This window comes from Antedon bifida, chromosome 6, assembly GCF_963402885.1.
Source record: "Antedon bifida chromosome 6, ecAntBifi1.1, whole genome shotgun sequence".
Lineage (NCBI taxonomy): Eukaryota > Metazoa > Echinodermata > Crinoidea > Comatulida > Antedonidae > Antedon > Antedon bifida.
This window is the reverse complement of record NC_136231.1, coordinates 3,294,214-3,315,667: the sequence shown is the minus strand read 5'-3', so window position 1 is coordinate 3,315,667 and position 21,454 is coordinate 3,294,214. Positions and strand designations below refer to the sequence as shown.

Below are 21,454 nucleotides of genomic sequence, written 5' to 3'. Positions count from 1 at the left end.
GTTAACCAGTCCTGGCACTTAGCTAGGACAGTACTTAATTTATGAGCGATTTTGGTGGCATCGTGATGAGAATACAGAATCGTAGAATCATCAGCATAAAGCAATAATTGAACATCAGAATCAATACAAGAAGCAATATCATTTAAATAACATAGAAAAAGAATAGGGCCCAAGATGCTACCTTGCGGTACACCATGAGTAACTATAAGAGGTTCAGAGCAGGTACCATTCACACTGACAACTTGTGTGCGGTTAGCGAGATAAGATTGAAACCAGTCAGTACACTTAAAACCCATGCATTTTAGCTTGTTAATTAAAATCACATGATCGACGGTATCGAAAGCTTTTTGTAAGTCAATTAGAACCATTCCAGTAAGAAGGCCTTTGGACTTATTGTTTTTTAAACCGTCGATGAGATTTATGAGGTTGCTTTCAGTTGAATGGGCCTGCCGAAAACCGGATTGATAGGCATAAAGTATATTATTTTTGGAAAGATACCTTTCAACTTGTATAGCTACAGATTTTTCAAGAATCTTAGATACCGTAGGCAGAATACTAATCGGCCGATAATTCTCAACATTTGTTCTAGTATTTTTCTTAAATAGAGGGGTAACTTTAGCAATTTTAAGATCATGAGGAAAACAATTAGTTTTAAACGAAAGGTTAATGATATGAGCTATCGGTTCAGCCAAGATTATCGCACCGTCACGTAAGAATCTTGAGGGAATATTATCTAGACCGACGCTTTTGTTTACATTTAGGCTTTCGAGTTGAGTTTTAACAAATTCTATGGTAACAGGCTCTAGCTTAAACATTTTTCCTTTTAATTTAACGTAGTATTTAAGAAGATCGTTAGTGGACATGGTGAAAAGACCTATGCATTTTGGGAGTTTTTTGACGAGTGTTGACGCAACATTCGTGAAAAACTCATTAAAACGAGAGGCAACGCCTTTTGGACAGAAAGTTTGTTTACCATTGTCATCGAGAACGATTTTAGTGTTTGTTTTACATTTCTTCTCGTATCCGAGCTGTTTGAGGGTTTTCCATAATTTTTTAGGGTTGTCTTTATTTTCATCAATCTTATTGAGAAAATAATTAGATTTAGCTTTTTTGATCAGCCGCTGAGCTTTGTTCCTAGAGGCACAATAATATTTGTATATATCTAGATTAGATTTATCTTTCTTGAATTGTTTTAAAAGTGTGTCTCTTACTTTGATTTCATCGGCAATTTCGGAGGTAAACCAGGGTGCTATGTTTTGTTTAAGTCTAACTTTTTTTATTGGCGCTATTGAGTCGATCACCTTAATGATGATATCTTTAAGAGTTAACCACGCGATATTTACATCGACATTATTAGTGACAACAGACCAATCGATATCGTTAAGTGTTTCAAGATAGTTATTTACATTATAGTTTTTTAAAGATCGTAATTTTGCGGAGTTGTGTTCATTTTTATGAACATGAGACTTAGGTATTTTTCTAGTGCAATAAATAAGAAAATGGTCACTAAGGCCAATGTTAATTACTCCAGATTGCTTCACATTATTTTGTACATTAGTAACAATGTGGTCCAAACATGAGCTTTTTTCTTTTCCTATTCTAGTTATATCCTTAATAACATTACTAAAACCATTTCTTATAAGGCAATCATTATATCTTTGCGATACTGGATTAATATTTAAAGTACATATGTTAAAGTCACCAAGAATATAAATTTCACTACTCTCTTTGATTTTTGATACAGTTTCTTCAAAGTTGTTCTGAAATAAAGTTACATTCTGTTTTGGTGGGCGGTAGCATGTACCAATCACAATTTCCTTTGAACGAGGCAGATATATATTTATCCATATTGCTTCAAAATTGTCGATATCCAGATCATTTCTACGTGTGAAGGCGCGTTCATTTTTTACGTAGATACAAACTCCACCACCAGACCGGTTTCTGTCTGCATATCAAGCAGAAGATTCCAGGTTCGGATCTCGATTGGGGCGCCTTTTTTTTATTTATTTAGGACGTAAGCACAACAAGTGATTAGACCAAAGGTGATGGATTTTTTAAACTTTCCATTGGTCAACTCACTTTCATTGCATCTACATCCTTGCGTTGCGTCTCTAGTGGGAACCATGCTTTGTGAAGATGTTTTAAAAATATAATATTTTTGTACACAATGTGCCAATACAATCTACAGTGGGCATGTAATACATATAACCACACAAAACATCTTAAGTTTAATTAAATCAAAATAAAAAAAATCAATATTGCATTATGTATACATAAGTTTATAAGTAAATAAAAACCTACAAATGGTTCTCATCGAAGAGACTTCCTATGATGTGGTCAGCGTAAATTATAACACACTTCAAAATCCTACTTAAGCTTATTAGATTACGAAGCATTTGAAATCAAAACAGAACACCTGACAAAGATACTGAACCTACCTGAGCATTGATTTCTGCAGCCACCAAGAACAAAGCAAGAAACAACGTGTAAAATATCTTCATATTTAGCACCCTATCTGACAAGCGTATATAACCACACAATAAGAAATTCACAGTTAGAATAACTTTTCTCTAAAATTTAAACAAATCTTCTCACTTTCTACAATAGACTTCTGTGTAACAACTATTCAGACAGATATTTCACTTCACATTTAGGGTTGTCATGTCTAAGAAGTTTGTCTGTACCTGTATACTTGGCCACACCCACTTTGTTTCTGATTGGTCAATATGACATTAGCAAATTGGATACTATTATGTAAGAGTTTCAAAGCTTCAGAAGTGCATACACTTTGTACTTAAACTTGATACACAAAGATGTGGACTACTACATTTTCAAATTAGGGATGTTTTTTATGGTATCCAAAATAAGTTTAGTTCATTTCAGTTATACTATTACACTACTATAAACACAATTGAAAACTGTATTTGTATATATATTATATAGGGCTACAGAAGATTTGTCTACCTTCTTGAAAAAAAATGAACAATAGAGATATTCAGATGAGTCGGAAGTAAACCTTGAAGTAGCAGTTTGCTTTTTGTAAGCCCTGGTTACTTCAACCTTACTACAGACAAGTTATTCCCGAGAAGACTTCCGCATACACAAGGAATGCAAAGTTACACGCTAGCGAACTAGAGTCGTGTAGACGCACCATTTCATGTTTGATGTAACTTTACATCAGACTTAAGCCCGTCTGAACATAACTAGCATTGTTTTGTACACAATTTGTAGGTTTAGTGAACAAAAATAATTTCTAACTAACTAACGCAGAGGTGTGAAACAGGTTGCGCTATGACCAAATTTTACAAATTCTTACTAAATTAAAAATAATTTTATTACTGTGTTTTAATGGATAAATTAATAAATATATTAATCAGAATCAGAATAATTTTATTGATCTCCAAAGGAGAAATTAATTTGCTCAGTGACAAAACAATTAAAATATGTATATATATATAAATATTAATATCAAAAACTTTACAAAGTAATGATTATTATAAAAAGTACAATAAAAACAATATATATAAAAGAGAAGACATGCATCAATAAATATTTAGAAACATACCCAATACTAACATACATAAAAATTAATTTGCTCAGTTAAAACAATTAAAATATTAAAACATGTATATATATAAAAATATTAATATAAAAAACTTTAAATAGTAATGATTATAATAAAAAGTATGATAAAAACAATACATAAATCCTGCTCTCCTTAGGATGACTTGGTACCACAAAGATTTTTTCATACAACTAAAAAATATGGAACTTTCGCCAATGAGCTATGCTCGACGCGATTATGAGATCATGTTTTGAATATGAGCACTGTTTCAATAATTTACAGTATGATTTATATATAATTTACACAGTGCTATACAACACAACTGATTTACAACCTACATTTATCTACATTCTATCTTTATCTATACTTTAAATGACTCAATCAATGTGAAAACCTCTTTATAATTACATTTGAAGTTCATTACCAAAGTAATTAGTCTAAGTCATAAATAATTGTATTGTTCTAGTTCTCACAGAGAGTCATAGGAGATACTTGGCAGGCTTTGTTTCTGTAAAGAAAGCCAAATATAGGTTGCTGTTAGTTCTTAAACCTCTGCTAATTCTACAAGGACTTGACTGTTTTAATACTTTAGCATTTGTGTCATCCTGTCTCCCCATCTCATTAGACTCAGTAGGAAGGATATTTCCAGGTGTGTATGCCTACAGTACATGTTTGTGTATGGCATGCCAAACTCGGAAATAAAGATATCTTAGTTTTTTGTTTTTGTTATTACACAGAGGGGCCTCACAAGGTGGGACTACCTTAGCTTCAAGGCGCCTCAGATTAACAAATACAACATTTTAAAACAAAAAACTAACGGAAACATCAATTAAATCTTCCAGAATTAACAAGAAATTGTTGTACATGATAAAACAATAAAGCATTTTCACAATTCGAAAGAAGATCGGAAATTAAAAATTTCACTTAAAAATTTTATTATACGTTAGAAAGAAAAATTCTTGGCTAAGATATCCTCAATAACTATTTTAGTTTAAGATATTAAGTAAGATCTTTTATGATATTCCCAGGTGTGTAAAAAGTAGTGTGTATGGCGTGACACACCCTTTTGCACGTACCGATACTTTAAAATATTCGTCTATCAACAATTTTCCTGTTATATGGTCATCACTACCCCCTATAATCAAAGATCAAGCAGTTACTCTTCCTTTGAAAAATTTTCTGTCAAAATTGAAAATATATCTGCTTGATAATCGATAACTTTATTTTAATTGTTTAGGTGTATTTTAAATTGTGTAATATAATCTGTATTTTTTTATTCATTTTTAACTTGTATTAAGTTGTATGTTACAGGGGTTGCGGACACAAATGTGTTATGGCGCTCTGTTGCTGTCGCAACCCCTGGACCGCTTGTGTCGAATAAATAAATGAAATGAAAAAATGAAATAAAATCCACATAAAACTTAATTCTCAAAATAAATTGAATGAACTCATGGTTATTAAGTCTAGATTCTATTATATTTTTGTAAAGTTTCATCACAATTTAAACTTCATAAACAACAATGTTCTTTTTTGTTTATTTACAGGAACTTACTGTGTATGAAGTAGACTCAAGTATGTTGATACTTTAATTATTTAATAACAGGGTTTTATTAAATTTGTCTCCGTTTCATTTTCCCCACCCTCCTCTTTCCCCAATCATACTTTCCAGTTGATAATTCGTCTGTCCCATATCCCTAGGTTCCAACTCCCAATGGATCAATTCTTCCATTTAATCACGGAGGTAAACAATAAGGAGAACCAAGGGATCTGAAAGCTTATGTAGTAGAAAGCTATGTACATTTCAGCATGTTCTGCTTTATATTCTATTTATAATAATACTATAAATTTCTTGAATGAAAATGTTTACAAAGATTAAACAAGTTTGCTCGACAGTATTGAACCCAGGCCAATTTAAAAACGTGCACATCAAATGTATATAGAAATAAAAACATTTTCAGAATTCTTTCACATACACACACAAAACAAATACACTCAATATTAATGCATTCAAAATTTTAAGAAAAAATAATTATAATATAATACATTTTTTTAAACTAAAGTTTTTGTTTTTAACTTTGTTAATGTTATGAGTTGGCAAATATATTTTACAATATACTTAATAAAATAAGAAGAATATAACAAACAAATTTATTTAGCAAGAGCTACCTCACCTACCCCATCCCCCCAAAAAGAATTTAACATAGAGTAGACTAACAAATGTAAATTAATAATTAATAAAACATGGCAAAACTAACAAACAAAATGAACCTATTAATAACTTTTCATATTAAAATCAAGCTGTGTTGTTATTGTTGTCAATTTTAACTGAAAACATTGAGTATCACAGCCCAACAAGTGCTTCCTTTATAAATCCTATTCATTAATTAGTTTATAATATAATAATTCAATAATAAAAAAATTAATAAAAACCCTTTTTACAAGAATTTACAAACGGATACATAGTGAAAACAACAACAGTGGAAATAATTAATTAATTAGAAGAAAAGTGCATAATTTCTCATTTTTACAGCTATGTTAAAAGTCAGTCACACAACTAGTTTTGTGTATGCAAAAATGATAAAATAAAAATGGAAATTTTGAACATCTTGTTGAAACATCTGGAAGGAAATATATCTAAAGAAGTGAACCTACCTTATTTGAAATTTCTTATCAAGTTTCCCTTTTTTAATTTATTAAATCAACTGTAAAGATGGGCAATGGTCAATGCTATGTCCACTTGTTGACCAACACATAAGAAACCAACCTAATATAACTGTATTTGCTAATCAAGGAAGTATGCTAATTACATAAAATAACATATTGATAGATTTCATTTGTAAACGGAAAATATCAACTGCTGCCTATCAAGTTTTAACTTATGGAGTAACAGATAGGTATTTGATAACACTTTTAGTGCTGCAATTATCAATATCAATATATTATAACATACATACTGTAGAATCGGGCCAAAATCACCAAGTAAAGAACAAAATATGTACAAATTGAAACTGACAACATTTTTTTAATGCAACAATTATATATCAAGAAAATTGAAAAAAAATCACATTTTTGGCCTTATTTGTGCCCTTATATCTTATTATGCTTGGACAACATAGTGTCATGTATGTTTGTTAGAGCTATAGGACTCTTTGATAGCTGACCTGCATTTTCTTTATGAATCAGCAAAATAAAATCATTTGGGAAAGGCTATAATAGATCTAATTACATCATTTTGTTTCTTTGGGAATCATAAAAATAATAAAAGATTTTATCTTTATCAATTGTTTTAATTTTTACTTCTCACAAAATATTGATATGCAAACAAACACCATGTGGGCATACATGGCACAGAAGTAGATGTCCATATTCCGAAGGAAATTAATTAACAATGACATCAACCTGTGACCTAAATTCCAACCAATACATTGACATTTTGTCAATCTGGTATCTTTCTATATTTTATTAAAGATGTATTGTCCCCCTGAAAAAATAATGTTGAATAGGCCTATTCCATTTTTTTAATGTAACATAATAGTTATCCACTTTGACCTAAAATTGGATCGAAAAAAAATGTATTTACCTGAAAAAAATGTAATTTAAAGCAAAAAATGGTCAAATTGGCTACCAGCCAATGGATTTTTAGTTGAATTTTGATATTTATGTTGTCTTTTTATAAGTGAAAACATGATTTTTTTTTCGTTTTTTTTTCTATTGAAATGATTAACTTTATTAAAACTACAAAATAACATATTCAAAGTCTGATTTCTTTATTTTTCATGTTTTTGGGGGAAAATACATCTTTAAATAGTCGGGCACCGATATGTTTTAAATGGTCGAAGGGATACTGGGCATTCATGGGGGTTTGTCCTGAAATTGTTTATCTTATTTTAACCTGTTGAAAATAAAGAAAAGAACACAACAAACGTTTGACAGTTATTAATCATTACTCAAACAATCATAAGTATAATACGGTCAAGTAGAAACAAATAATTTATAGCTTGTTAATTGTCAGAATGCCATAGTACTTGACAGCTACACTCATCTTAATTATACACAAATTAATTCCTCTTCCTATAAGATTGATACGTTATTTATTTTAATTAATGGAATGCAATGAGCTTAATAAATGAAAGCTGTGTATGATTGGCATAGTAAACGAAGCATGTAATGAATGATACCAATAGCTATATTAAAGTTAATGACATGTGATTGTAGAATTCACAAATTAACTGGATAAGAATTCTAAATTGTATTTCTCATAATAAATATTAACAGTTAAATAATAAATAAATTATTGTCTTAATATACTGTAGATCTTGTAAAAATAGAAACAACAGATAAAGGCAGATTGTAAAGTATAAGGTAGAGTAGAGTACTGTATGTACCAAAACTGGATCCAAGTTTTTGTCCTGTACTAATTATAGCAGTTATATCACGCTAAAAATATCAACATCAAAGGCATTTTTAATCTAATTTACTTATTAAAACCAAATTCATATAATAAAAAATACTTTAAAAAGAAAATTGAATTCATAGAAGGTGGGTTACCGCTAATAGACAGAGAGTAGCCTAAAGCACAAATTTCAAAATATCATTATGAAAGTTTATATTGGAATAAATGAATAAATAAATGGAGGTGGACATATGCTGTGCATGCTGGTTCTTGGTTGCCTAGGGCTACGGATCCTGCCAGGTTTCATCGTCTAATAACTTCTGTAAGTCACGTTGAGGATAAACAAGAAAATATAAAATATGACAGTAACTTTTTGTTTAAATATGTAAAAGATATTGTAAACCTACATGAAGATCATCATTTCATAACTTTTTCAAATTTATTTGAAATAGAGTACTAATTTATCAAGTATAATCAAGATTGGGCTTCAAAATTACAACCAATGAACAAGTTTTGTGAATTAATAAATAGTGCCATGAGGAAAATTATTTGGGTAAACCGTATTCAATATTTAAATTATTTTCTACTATTATCGAAAAAAAAAAAAAAAAAAAAAAAAATTAATATATTGTTTTTGTCTTTGTATAAAATATTAGAAAGCATTTTGTCCTATGTGGCCTTTCATACTCTTGATTGTCACTTGTTCTCTCTAATTCCAGACAAAACAAACGGCAACTTTGGTTAATTTCCTATTACCCTGTTAACAAGAGGCCGACATAATGCGCCTGGAGGGTACGGTAAGAAGAAAAAAATATAGTAATTTTTCCCAGAAAACTAAACGAAGAAAGTTGGAATGCAAATTTTCAATTAACACAAGTTTTCATAGCCAGCTGAAATAATTATAAAGCTAATTGGTAGTATTGGTAGCTAATAATAATTATTTGTAATTACATTATATAAACACAAATGCTGTATCTTTTTTAATGACCTAGATTTATAACCTACTATAATAAATCAAAAGCATCTTATAATATTTAAACAAATTAGTTTACACTTTAATTTTATTTAGTTATTTTATTTTAACTTTATTTAGAGAGAGTAAACCCTTCCAGCTGAACCCACAGGCCAGCTGATATCAAGGGGTCCTCTTTAAAAGGATAAAATATAAATATCTATTATATTTAACTAACTTTAAAAACTCTTTACAATATAAAAAACAATATATAACAACCACGTTTTTGAAAATAAGTCAATTTTCTTAGATTTTTCTATTTTTTCTTTTTTGTTAGAAGTTTGCAAATCATATCAAAATATATACAGTACCCTGCAGATGGAAATATAGGTTATTGAATATGTTATTAAAAGTAGTTATATATTAGGATAGTTTGATATGCCTACACTTCTTGATATAAAACAGATCATTTATTTTCAACTCTTGGGACTTTGATGTAATGATTAGAAAGGAATTACACTGAAAAGATTAGTATAGTAAAATTTTCAATTGTTCCGCACTAACTTTATATGACAAGAACAATTTAAATTTATAAGAAAGATGTGTTGAAGTGTCATTTTTATTTAGTTCATTCTACTAACAACACCTGACGTAAGCCCTGTAGACTGAATGCATCCCGAAGGGTGTGCCATCATAACAAAGAACAGAATTCAATTGTTTTGGGAAAAAGTGTTGAATGAATGAAAGTAAATTTAAAACAAATGGAACCAATGAGATGGAAATGTGCTTTTTAGTAAGTTATTTTAAAGATTTGTCTAAAATTATAACAATAGCAACATAAAAAAAGCTGAACTTATGGATGAACCTTAGAGCAGTACTCTGGTGGATTATAAGATTGAAGGAACCAACTGGTCAAGAAGTGGAGTCTGATCATGTACGGATCTAAAACATTATTTTTTTAAGAAAGTTCATGTGAAGCTGGAAACTTTCAAAATGTGGATTTGGAGAAGTTCAGAAAGTAAAGTGGACAAATAGTTGACCAATGTAGTCTCTATGAATGAAACCCCAAAGCTACTAACTATTATTAGGTTTTTTTCAGGCCATATTAGGACATTTGACTTACTGCATAAAAACATTTCATCAAATAGTTAAGGGCCTAATTTCAAATAGTCATGTTTGTTAATAATTACCATGTAGAAAAGTTGGATAAATTGCATATTTCAAAAGTTGTGCAGTTTTGTTAATTGTTTTGTTTTCTACAGTTTATAGAGAATAAATGGAAGCACAAGGTTGTATGCCCCAAGGTCAGACAATCTGTGACGTATAGTGTTAAAAGAATGAAGAGGAAGAGAGGTAATCAACGGTTGATGACATCAAAGAAAGACATATCGAGAAGAGCAGAACGAGAAGAGTAGCTAGTTCTTTTTTTAAATGCCTCATCATTAATTTTGATGAAACTGTAGACCATTTTAGCATTAGGTGATGCTACTACCACAAAATTCCTTTTAGTTATTTTTAATAGTTGATGAAATTAATTAATTTTGACTCGCACTCTTACAATTTAAAGTAAAGAATTGAGTGCCAGCTGTGTTAAATCTAACCAATTTCCTAAAGGTGAAAATTTAATGGCATTCTTTTCTTGTTAGGCGTTACATTAGAACAGGAAGCAATTACCGAATAATGATGTAAGAAAAGATAATGTATCAAAGTAAGACATAACTGATTTTCTTTCTCTCATCAAAGAAAAAAAAAACACCATCCAAGAATTGCGCTACAAGACACGGCAAAGTACATCGCTGATGAATTACTCGAAATGGAAAGTGCGGTGTTCTGCTTGATTGTATCTAACCTTTAGAGTATTCTTAACAAAGAACAGGAACATAAAAAAATCCTTTTATTAATAGCTACTTAACTATATGTCACTATACATCTTGTTAGTATTTTCGGTTTTGACCGGGTAAGCTGGGATTAAATTTGTTCATTCACATACATGATGTGTAATTACAGTAAAATCCTGGTGCAAGTTTTTAAACTTCATAATAAGTTCACACAATATAAGATTGAAAAAAAAACAGTGTATCATAAGAGGTGGGGTTCGGGGCTTGCTTGGGGTCATCCAAGGGTTTTAAGGACATAACCCCGAAACATTTTACTTATTATTAATATTATAAGAATGATTTTCATTGTGCTTTAATTTATTTATGCTTATGTAGGCCTATAGTTGCCCAGGAGATCTAGAACATTAGAAATGTATAACCACAGTGTGAAAGTCAACATAATTCTGTAGAAAATTAAGCTAGGCACGAAATAAACTTATGTGCTATGATTACAAATGACATTTGCTTGGTAGAATATTAATCAAATTTGTTTGATTTCGTAATCGTCAATTGGAGATATTTAGTTTTCCAGGTCAATAAGTATAACACATTTTTTACCCCCTTCCTGTTTCCCCTTTATTGAAGGCATGACATGTTTCAGCACTAAGCTTACCAGCTGGCTCGTTTTTGTACAAAACTAGTTTGGACAATCATCAATAAAGTAATTAATAACAAAATATGGAATACCATTTTTTAATCAATGAAATACAGATAGCTACATACTGTACTGTAGCATTGAGTATATGTTTTAACATACGTGTGGAATGGAGAGGGACTCTGGTATTACTAGTGGGTTTAATATAAAGAGGCTTACTAGGGGTTGCAGGGTAGATCATCCACTTTTATCACATACAAAAAAAAAACAGGTATAGATTAGGCCTACCATGAGGACCATTAAAAATAATTAGCTACCTACATTTTTCTTCTTATAATCATGTACTTTTATGTTTATGGTAAATCAACAGAAGTGTTGTATTAGAATGTGAAATAAGGTTTGAAAATATACTTTCTATTTAAACAAGGAATATTACAAATATTTTTGTGTCCAGTAACACAAGGAAGTACAACTGAAACAAAGTTATAATGAGGTTGTCTATCTATCATCACCCCATATTCATAGTTTTTCAACAGAACTAAATTTCTATCTATTGACCCTACCTATTTCAATTCAGACTATTGGTTTTATATTACTATTGGCTATACATACCCAGCAGGCAAATTTCTAGAATGGATTACTCTATACAGGCTGGGGGGAAAGAACCCCCTAAAAAATAATTTAAATCATTACATTTTGACCAGTATTTCTCTGTAAAAGAGCATGAAAATTATATATTGTTGATATAAAGTTTGCAGTACACCACATACAGTAGATTTAGTTTTGAAAAAAGCTGTTGAGTTTCTCAACATTTTGATCAATATACTTTGATTGTCCTCAGGTATTGTATATTGATCAAAACATTGACAAACTCAACAGTTCTTTTCAAAACTTTTGCAAACTATATCAACATTTTTCCATGCAAACCATCAAACAATATATTGTATTAATATTTTGTTTGTCATTACATTAAAAAAAGTAATGCTTTTGTGAGATGAATATATTTTCTTTGTTTTGAATTAAATTAATTTTACAACAGTGTCAACAAGTCCTAAAATAATACACCTGTCAATGTACTCTCTCTGTCGTGAAAACATTAAAGAACAAAGAAAACGAAAAATGTAATAAATACTATAGAGAATTTGTGTAGTTTCCCAACAAATACTGTACTCCTAGTTTTTCTATTATCATGACATATAATATACATGTTTAACTAAAATTAGTATGGCTTGTTCAACAATTATTAAATTGAATTAGGCTTGACAAAGGAACAGTGTGGAATTTCTGTGGATGGAAAGTGATAACCTTTTTATTTTGCTTTTTTCTTATTAAACTAATTTTATATAAATGGAGTAATTTGTAAAAAATTATAGTTAATAAATTACTACAATAAAAGAAATAATTGTTGCATAATATAATTAGTTAAAAATTATATATTTTTCAATCAAATTCATATTAAATTAGATTTAGCAGAAGTCTTATCATTGAAACACAGCCTTCCTGAACCATCATCGTTGACGCTACTTACTGGATACATATGTACTACATTTCACATTTATGTAATTAGAAACCCATTTGCTATCATTTTTCTTTAAATTGATTGTGATTTGTTAACATGTTTTTGAGTTTGAAAAAAGGAATCAGATGTTATAATGTCACCCGCAATGTACGACATGTTAAACTTACTGAGTTACAGTTAATATGGTTGAATATGCTTGTGCAGACAGCTTTTGTAAGCGGACGCCTTCCGCAACGGACACTCACATTCAAGACTGTTTGATCTTACTACTGTATCTAATCACATGTTTTTTTTTATCCATTCGACCGAAATAATATCAATACAATATTATACAATACAACATACCAAAATTTAAAATGTTGGGCAGGAGAAATATCAGCAAGCTATCTTCCGTATTGTACTTCTCGTAGTGGACATTTCACATAAACAGCTTCTAACTATAATACCTTTTACAATATAAATCAAATTTCTATTTGATAATAATTTACTTCCCTTAAGAAGAATGAATATAATTTATATAGAAAATAATTTAAAATAATAAATAATGCCTGGGATTTAGACCAATAATATAATTTGTTTCAGCTAATCTGCACAAACATGGACACTCCCTCTGTTCAGGGATGTCTCCTGAATAGTGGTTGTCCCAGAGAAGTGCGACATCATTTTTAGCAAACATTTGTCAAATCAGTACATAACTACTTTATATTCTACTTTAAATTTTTTTTAACTTTTAAATATACACAGAAAATTGAAACTTAAGCACGCCCTCTATCAAGTGCAAACTATAATTACTAGGATGTGATTTTAACCTTAATTTATTAGATCAGAACTCCAGGCTGGTGAGTCTGTGCATGACAGGTGGCCAGGCCTTAAAGCATAAGTTAGTGGTAGGTCTAGACCAACATAAAATAACAGTCTCCAATGTAAGTTTAAAGAGGTAATTTTTAGTGTCCTAGTGCTGTCAATTAGCCGATTAAGCATTAAGAAAAAACAGTACATGATCTACCTCAGCTATTAATTTCATGTCATTAATATTATATAATGTACATATATATATGTACACTGTCCAATTTAGTGGTAGATTTTATAAAAAAACATATAGTAGTAGAACCCTCCTGTACCATGAATGAATGCGTAGCAATGTATTATGTTTTAACACTGCGATGTTTTCAACATCTATTCAGCAGACACCCATATTATGGAAATACTTGGTTGGGTCCTGAAGGTATCTCCTTAATACTCTTTTATTCTATTAGGTAACATAAATAGTATGCATGAAAAATAAACATCAAACATTAAATCAAGATAAAGATCGTTTATTTTAATGTTCAAATTTGCTTTCAACATACAGAAACAGTCAAGGCAAAATTTAAGCACGCTTCTGAAATGACTGCCCCTCGGACATGATCGCTTTATAGACCCAGACTACAGACAGGCGACAGTGAGCTGAAAGTAGGCTTCCGAGAAAAGAATCATTTTACATCCTGAAAGCAGAACATGGGTTAACGGAAATTGTTACAATCGAAAAAATAATATTCATTGCAAATTGAATTGCAGGGGGTAAAAACAACTGTCACTAAAAGATGTTGTTTTGAGATGCAGTGAGATATCTATATGCAGACCATAAGGGAAATGAAACAGAGGGAGAGAGAGACCAAAAACATTTCAACCTATTCAACAACATAAAATAATAATAGAATTTGGGATTTTAGTCATTACAGTTTTGTAACTTCTCAAGCCATCCAAGTTTTTAAATTCAATGTAAAATGAATTAAAACTTTAATATGATAACGACAGCTGAAAAAGGATGAAAAGTGGAAGTAGTCTAAAAGGAAGAGAATGCAGAAGAAGAAAGGTGTGCGATTTCAGGGGAAAACTTAAAAAAAAACTTTAACCAATCGGTTGAAGTCGTTTCCTATTGTAGTTAAATTATCACTTTACTTTTTTATAGTTCATCCCAGATGGACACCGATTGTTGTGACTCATATGTCATCCTACATTCGTAATTCCAACTCAATTCCCAAATAATTTGAATTAATCATACTGTCGTTATAAACAGGTGGAAAAATACAAATGCATTGTCAGCTTTAATCATATGACATCTTCTTTCTGTCAATCATCTTACAGCTGTCAATCAAATTGTAATAAGTCATAAAATATGGAAAATAACCAATGATTGCTTTTCTAATTTGAATGATGGAGTACAATCAATTATAACCCATTTTTCCAAATGATTGATAGGTCTAATTGTACATGGTGTTTTACACATGTTTATATTAAAAAACATATGGGAGGTCTGGAGAACTTGGAAGGGAGGTCTGGAGAACTTGGCATTAACCGGTAAGATAGAAGGAAGAAGAAGCAGGGGGAGAAAAAGAGTTACTTGGTTGGCCAGCATAGCTGAATGGATTCGGAATAGAGGTGAGAAAACCAAAGAAGTGGAGTTGCTGAACATGGCAATAGACAGAGAATTGTGGCACAACATGATCGCCAAAATGTCATGATATGGCACTTCGAGAGAGATATTAAAAAATACCAAAACTTTACATTATGGTGACATTTTAAAATTAAATGTTTGCAGTAATTAAGATAGAGGTAGGAGGGGGGAATGTGGAAGGTAAGGAATATGGAGGTAAGGTAAGATGAGGGTGTGTAAGTGAATTTTAAATGATGCAACTTTTAGGAAAGTTGAGGCTGAACAAATTTGGAGAAAAGCAGGTTATATACCTTTGATGGTGAATAAATATTAAATGTATTCTTTGCTTGTTGACATTATGTAAATATAAAAATGAACAATAACATTACATAAATTATTATAATTGTTCTCAAAATAAAGTAGTAGACATGGGTTGTAATGTTTATGATGAAGGAACATGGTCACATGGCCATTAATAATATCAGCAAATTAATAAATTATATCGGTACTAAAAATAAAAGTTATTATAATTATAGTGATAATAATAAATCAAGTTCTCCATAGAACATATACAAAAAAATCTAATAAATAAACTTTTAAATTGGATCACATAGCACACTGGTAATAAGAAATGATTGAGGCAATTTAAACAAGATGATTCATTGAATTAACTCAGACATTGAACTCAATAAATATTACTGGTTCTTTCCTTAATCAGCCTACTAGTAACAATAGATTATAATCTTTAGATACCTTGCATGGTATATTTGAGGTTAGTTTTCTTATTTTTAATCTCTTAAGCTCTGTCTACACTATCAAAAAAGACAGTCTGATGTACCCAAATATGGTAGTGCTATACCGAAATATGGAAGTGACATCATCATGTCCATATGGGCACATCACATTTTTTGCCACATAAAGCTTGATAGTGTAGCAGAGCTTTAGCCAAACTAAAGATGTTGATGACATAATCCAACATATGCCAAACCAATGCTGTTATCCGAAACATTTTTTAGACAGAATTAAGGGACATTTTCTGAAGATGATGATCATATTAGGGGATGCATGATAGTTGTAGGCATGTTCATTTAAAAAAAAGATAACAAATAATTATGAACATAAACATGAAAGAGGGATGGCAAGAAGAGACAAGGGCAGTAAAAATGTTGTCTGGGACGATGTCAAAAACCATAGATTCTATAGGCGTTGTATAAGGCCTTTCTATCAATCTGCTTTTCTGACTATGGGTACAATTACATATGTATAATGAATGTTTATGAGTTGGATAATGAGAATACAAATGGACTAATAGAATTACCAACAGTTAATTTTATTTTCATTCCTAAAATTATACAGACTAAAGCTCTGTCTGCAGTATCAAATGTGATGTGCCCATATATGGACATGATGATGTCATAATGGGCCAACTTTTTTTGTCTAACTAGTTTGATAGTGTAGACAGAGCTTAGGGTACATTCACAAATTTGACAAAGATTAGGCAAGCTATTTCCTCACTTTATTGGTGTTTGGTGTATATTATCATAAAGGGTATTATATTTACAACTATTTAAACCTTTTTATTGAACTTACAAACCTTGAAATGTCAAAGTGATATAACTTGAGCTTACAGGAAGTGCAATCAACTCCCAGCATTATTAAGTCGTTTCTTTCGTTCTATTTTGAGGTGATGAGTAATAGCAAGTCACTCAGGTATTCATAAACTTTTACATAACTATAGAGGGCAGTATACAAATCACTTTGGTAATACAAAACACCTGATAAAGCCTGTGAGTCAGCAATGCCGCATATTTCCACTTTAAAATAAATCCATTGCATTAACAGTGTAATATGTTTTTCTTAAAACTTTTGTTTCTGAAGTTGATAATTCTTTGTTTTTAAAATCTAGTCTCCAAATCTTTGCAACTGAGACCTTTATGCCAATAAAAAGCCCAAAAGGTTTCATATTGACTACAAAATTGGCGAGCAATGTTTAAAACACATAAAAGTTCAATTACCTTAGTCATATTAGTCACTGATCTGTTAAACTACTAAATTGTAAATAAAATTTGTTGTAAGGTAATTGACTGAAGTTCCTTATGTGTCAACATGATTTATTCCAATTGTGGAGATCTTACATGTATAGTGGATTCATATTTATGATGACCTTTTCTACATTGATAACTGTCTCAAAGCACATTGGAATAGATACTGGACATACAACAACTCTCTAGTGTCCATTTTGAGTTGCCATCACATGGTACTCATTTGTCTATACACAAGGGGGGTCGAGATTGACCAGGAAATCGGGGTAAGCTTTACTATTCCAACTGAATGGGTTCATTAAAGTACACACAAGCCATAATATGTGTCGTCTGGCCCTCCAGTCTTTACCTACCACCAAAACTATGGTCTAGACTATGACTTGCTCTTGCCTCGACAATGCATAACATGATTAAAGACATCTTGCAGTTTGAAAACTTTTAGGCAACCTTTTTTAACTGTGTTTTATAGAAAGATTTTGATTGTCCTACCTTACACATTCCATTTACACACACATCTGTGTCTCCTGTCCTGCATGTTGTACCGTCAACAACTTTATCAGAGTGCTTTGCATAGAAATGGTAACCCTTAGCCCTACAATGTAACTCACAAACCATTGGCTCTGAAATATAATTTACAAAAGATTTACAAAAGATCATAGTTTAAATATTAAACAACATAATTAAAACTTTTTGGAAAATTATGGTAAACGCTATTGTTGTTTAGCAAAACTATTTTGTATGTATTGTTTAAGTAGTGGTTACTGTGTTTATTTATAATGGAAACTGTTTTGTTGATTGTTTTATTGGGCAAGAATGACATTATAGTTTTAAATGAACAAAGTATTGGGAGTGGAGTGGTTTAATTTTTTTTTTAGAAAAAAAATCCTGACATCTTACAGGATTTGAACCCAGCACACTTAGATTGCTAGACAAGCAGCATGACCGTTAAATTTCAGTTAAACCAAACAGCAAATCGTCTTACCTTTTACAAATGCGTACCATTCATAAAGTTGACCCATAAAAGGAATATTGTTGTATGATTCACATTGCTCTGTTCTAAAATCCTTGCTTCCATTTGGACAAGGCTAAAATAAAAGAGGACTTGTTATTATTTCTCTTATTTCAATTCTCAAAAATATTTATTAAAAAGCTGACTATGCAATAGTACTTTCAATTGTCGAAATTGAAGATAATAATGCATGGCACATGATACAAAATCAACCAATCAAAAGTTGGAAAAGTATAATACTATTTGAACATAATTATATATAGATCATACCTTTGTATTGCACTGCTTGTACTGCCTGTAAAGGCCAACACAATGATGACCCATTCCTACTGCCCTATAATAAATCAATTATTGAAATATTAATATTTGTTTGTTATAGATTAGTAGCATTTTTAATTAATTTTTTTTTTAAACCAAAATTTAAAATACAAAACCTTTATATGCTTAGAATTAACAAAGTTGAGAATTATGAAAAATATTGTAACAAAATAGATGAAAAAACAAATTTCATTTTATGAATTTAATAAAGAAATGTAAAATGCAGGGATGGACGGCAGGGGTGTTGCCCCAGTTTCCCGGGCAAGTAAGAATACTGTATTACAATAATGTTAGTTGAAGTAAGTGCTTATTTATGTTGAAAGTATAGCGCCCTCTAAAAATGTTTTTTTATAAAAATGAATTATTATAAATTCAATTATAAAGTATTAAATGATTATGTGTGAATGCTAGTTTTAATTACTTGCTAATTAAGGTACAGCACTTAACATAATACCATTAGAATAGATAATGCGTAAAATAGCCCTATTCCATTTATGAGCAAACCAGTTTAAGCAGAGGAACCTGCACGCACTATGAGGCAGGATAAAAGGTAACCAGGACTCAATGACATTATTTGTAAATCTGAATATAGTTTAACCATTTTCGATAAATGTAATACATTTTCAATAATCAACGTTAAAAGTATTTAAGTATTGTCTTTTTTTCTGTTTAGGCCTAGGCTATACTTACCCTGAACGTCTCCGTCGTAAGCACGGCCTAACTTGCGACGCTACACCTCCCCCACATGACCGAGAACAGCCTGACCACTGACCCCAATCTCCCCAGAATGATGATGACCTCCCTGTGATTGATCGCTCACGTCGAATCTGGAAATATAAAATAATTATAGACCTATTTACTATCTCAATTTTTATGCTTTTAGTAGTTTAAACAAGAATATTTCTTACAATAAAACGCCGCTCATCTGACGATAACTACCGTCTACGTGCATCTCATTGTTTATGTTTACATAGACTCTCTTTTCCCAGACGTTCTTTGGGGTGTGCGCATGCCCAGTCCGAGTTTCCAACATTTTCCTACATGGTTTGATCCGCCAATCTTCGAAATTATAGTATAAATCATCAATATTTTGAAAATTTAATATTACTGTAGGTTGATTCGATATCACACTATTTGCAGCAATATTTAGGCCAATTAAAATACAGCAATGGCGGTTGCTCCATGCTCATAGGAATAATCCCTCGGACAAATAACATACCGATATATTATTACCTGTCTATTCGCACATCATCACTAGGAAGATGTCATGTGCACTTTTATGTTGCTAACATTGTCACAAAAAAACTTGGCATTCTTCCATCGTAACAATTTACCCTTGTTACAACTTCCGAAGTTGATCAAATACCTCATCGTAGGAAAACATCAAAGCTTATATTTCCTAGTATTATATTGAAATAAATCAGGTTTCATTTTCTATGTTCTTATTATTTGTCTAAAAATATCATAGTTTCAATGAAGCAGAACTTTGGGACCTTCCCCTGAAATGTATGAGGGAAAATATATATTACACTATAACGAACACCTATTATTCAGCCGTTTCCCCTTAATAAGAGTTCTACTGTAGGCCCTATTCTGTTCTTCTGTTTAAAATACGACATTTTGAGAATTAATAATCGATTAAACAACAATTGATTTATGATTATATTTAATTTATTCATATTTTTATATAGGCATTTGATGATTTGATAAGAGTCGAGTCCTAATAAAGTACAATAATAACAATTTTATTTAGATATACGCTAAATGTAGGTCTACTCCAACACGTGTAGAAGTTACATGTTTTTTCTGACCATTTTCTGCAGTAATTGTTGAACGGGAATCCCAAGAACATAATAATTGGTGAATGTTAATATGTAGGCAATTTATTAATACTAATATAGTTCAGTCACGTATAGAAAAGGACACTTGACAGTCTTAAGTCTGCTGTTGATGTAAGCAAGTAGCCGGCCATAACACGTAACAAATGTCAATTGATATTGTCACGCACTTCGTAAATGTTATATTCTATAATTTCCTGATCCAAATTTAATAATTCCGCATAAGTCAAAGACCAAAGGCAAACTACATTACAAACAAGAAATATAAAAATTAAAAAGATCCGCTGAAACATAAGTTAAAAGGAACCGCGTTCACAGACCTACATTACAACATGTGGTAACATGGTTATAGGTCTAAATTATTATTAATATCTGTGTGTGGACCTGTTTTAATGTTTTCTAGGTTCTTCTGCTACTGGACATAAACAGCACATTGTGCGTGGGAAGTTGTATTTGCCGATGTACCGGTATTTCCCATCAACATACATACCGGTACTTGTGACTTTAGCATAGGAAGTAAATTATTCCATCAACAAATCCTTAAACGCATAAACATTTCAACATTATTAAGCACATAATGTATACAGTGTAGATAGGAAGACATTTTTATCCTTCGCTTGTCTAACGAACTTTAATAACATTATAAATAACTTTGTTACCAATAGGTAAAAATGAACTTATTATTGTGGATGACTAGCTTTTTGATTGACTGACGGTTTATCAACAGATCTTTCTTAATTTCCGTAACATAGTTAAAACTTTTTTTTAGCTTTTTTCACAGAAACTTGTAATCTACATATTATTTTTATCATATACTAGTTCAGTTTGTGAGAAAATATGAAAACAATATATATTATATAGCTTAAGGTTTTTCTTGAGGTTATGAGATGCCGAAAAATATGTTGCTAAACAATCATCTTTTTGGGTCAA

The 21,454-nt window shown here is 30.8% G+C and overlaps 1 protein-coding gene across 2 annotated transcripts in view; it reads right to left on the bottom strand.

The window, feature by feature from the left end:
- The window catches only part of LOC144845791 (uncharacterized), a 72,231-nt gene that overhangs the window by 36,255 nt on the left and 14,522 nt on the right, over positions 1-21,454 (bottom strand). The window contains exons 3-6 of one of the 2 annotated variants that reach the window (XM_078703225.1): positions 19,377-19,513; positions 18,639-18,702; positions 18,342-18,444; positions 17,849-17,979 (exon numbers count right to left, since the gene is read on the bottom strand). In XM_078703225.1, the coding sequence (XP_078559351.1) occupies positions 17,849-17,979; positions 18,342-18,444; positions 18,639-18,702; positions 19,377-19,513 (435 nt within the window). Of the gene's footprint in view, positions 1-2,438; positions 2,633-17,848; positions 17,980-18,341; positions 18,445-18,638; positions 18,703-19,376; positions 19,514-21,454 lie in introns of those variants that run through there. The other variant, XM_078703226.1, reaches the window with a different exon arrangement.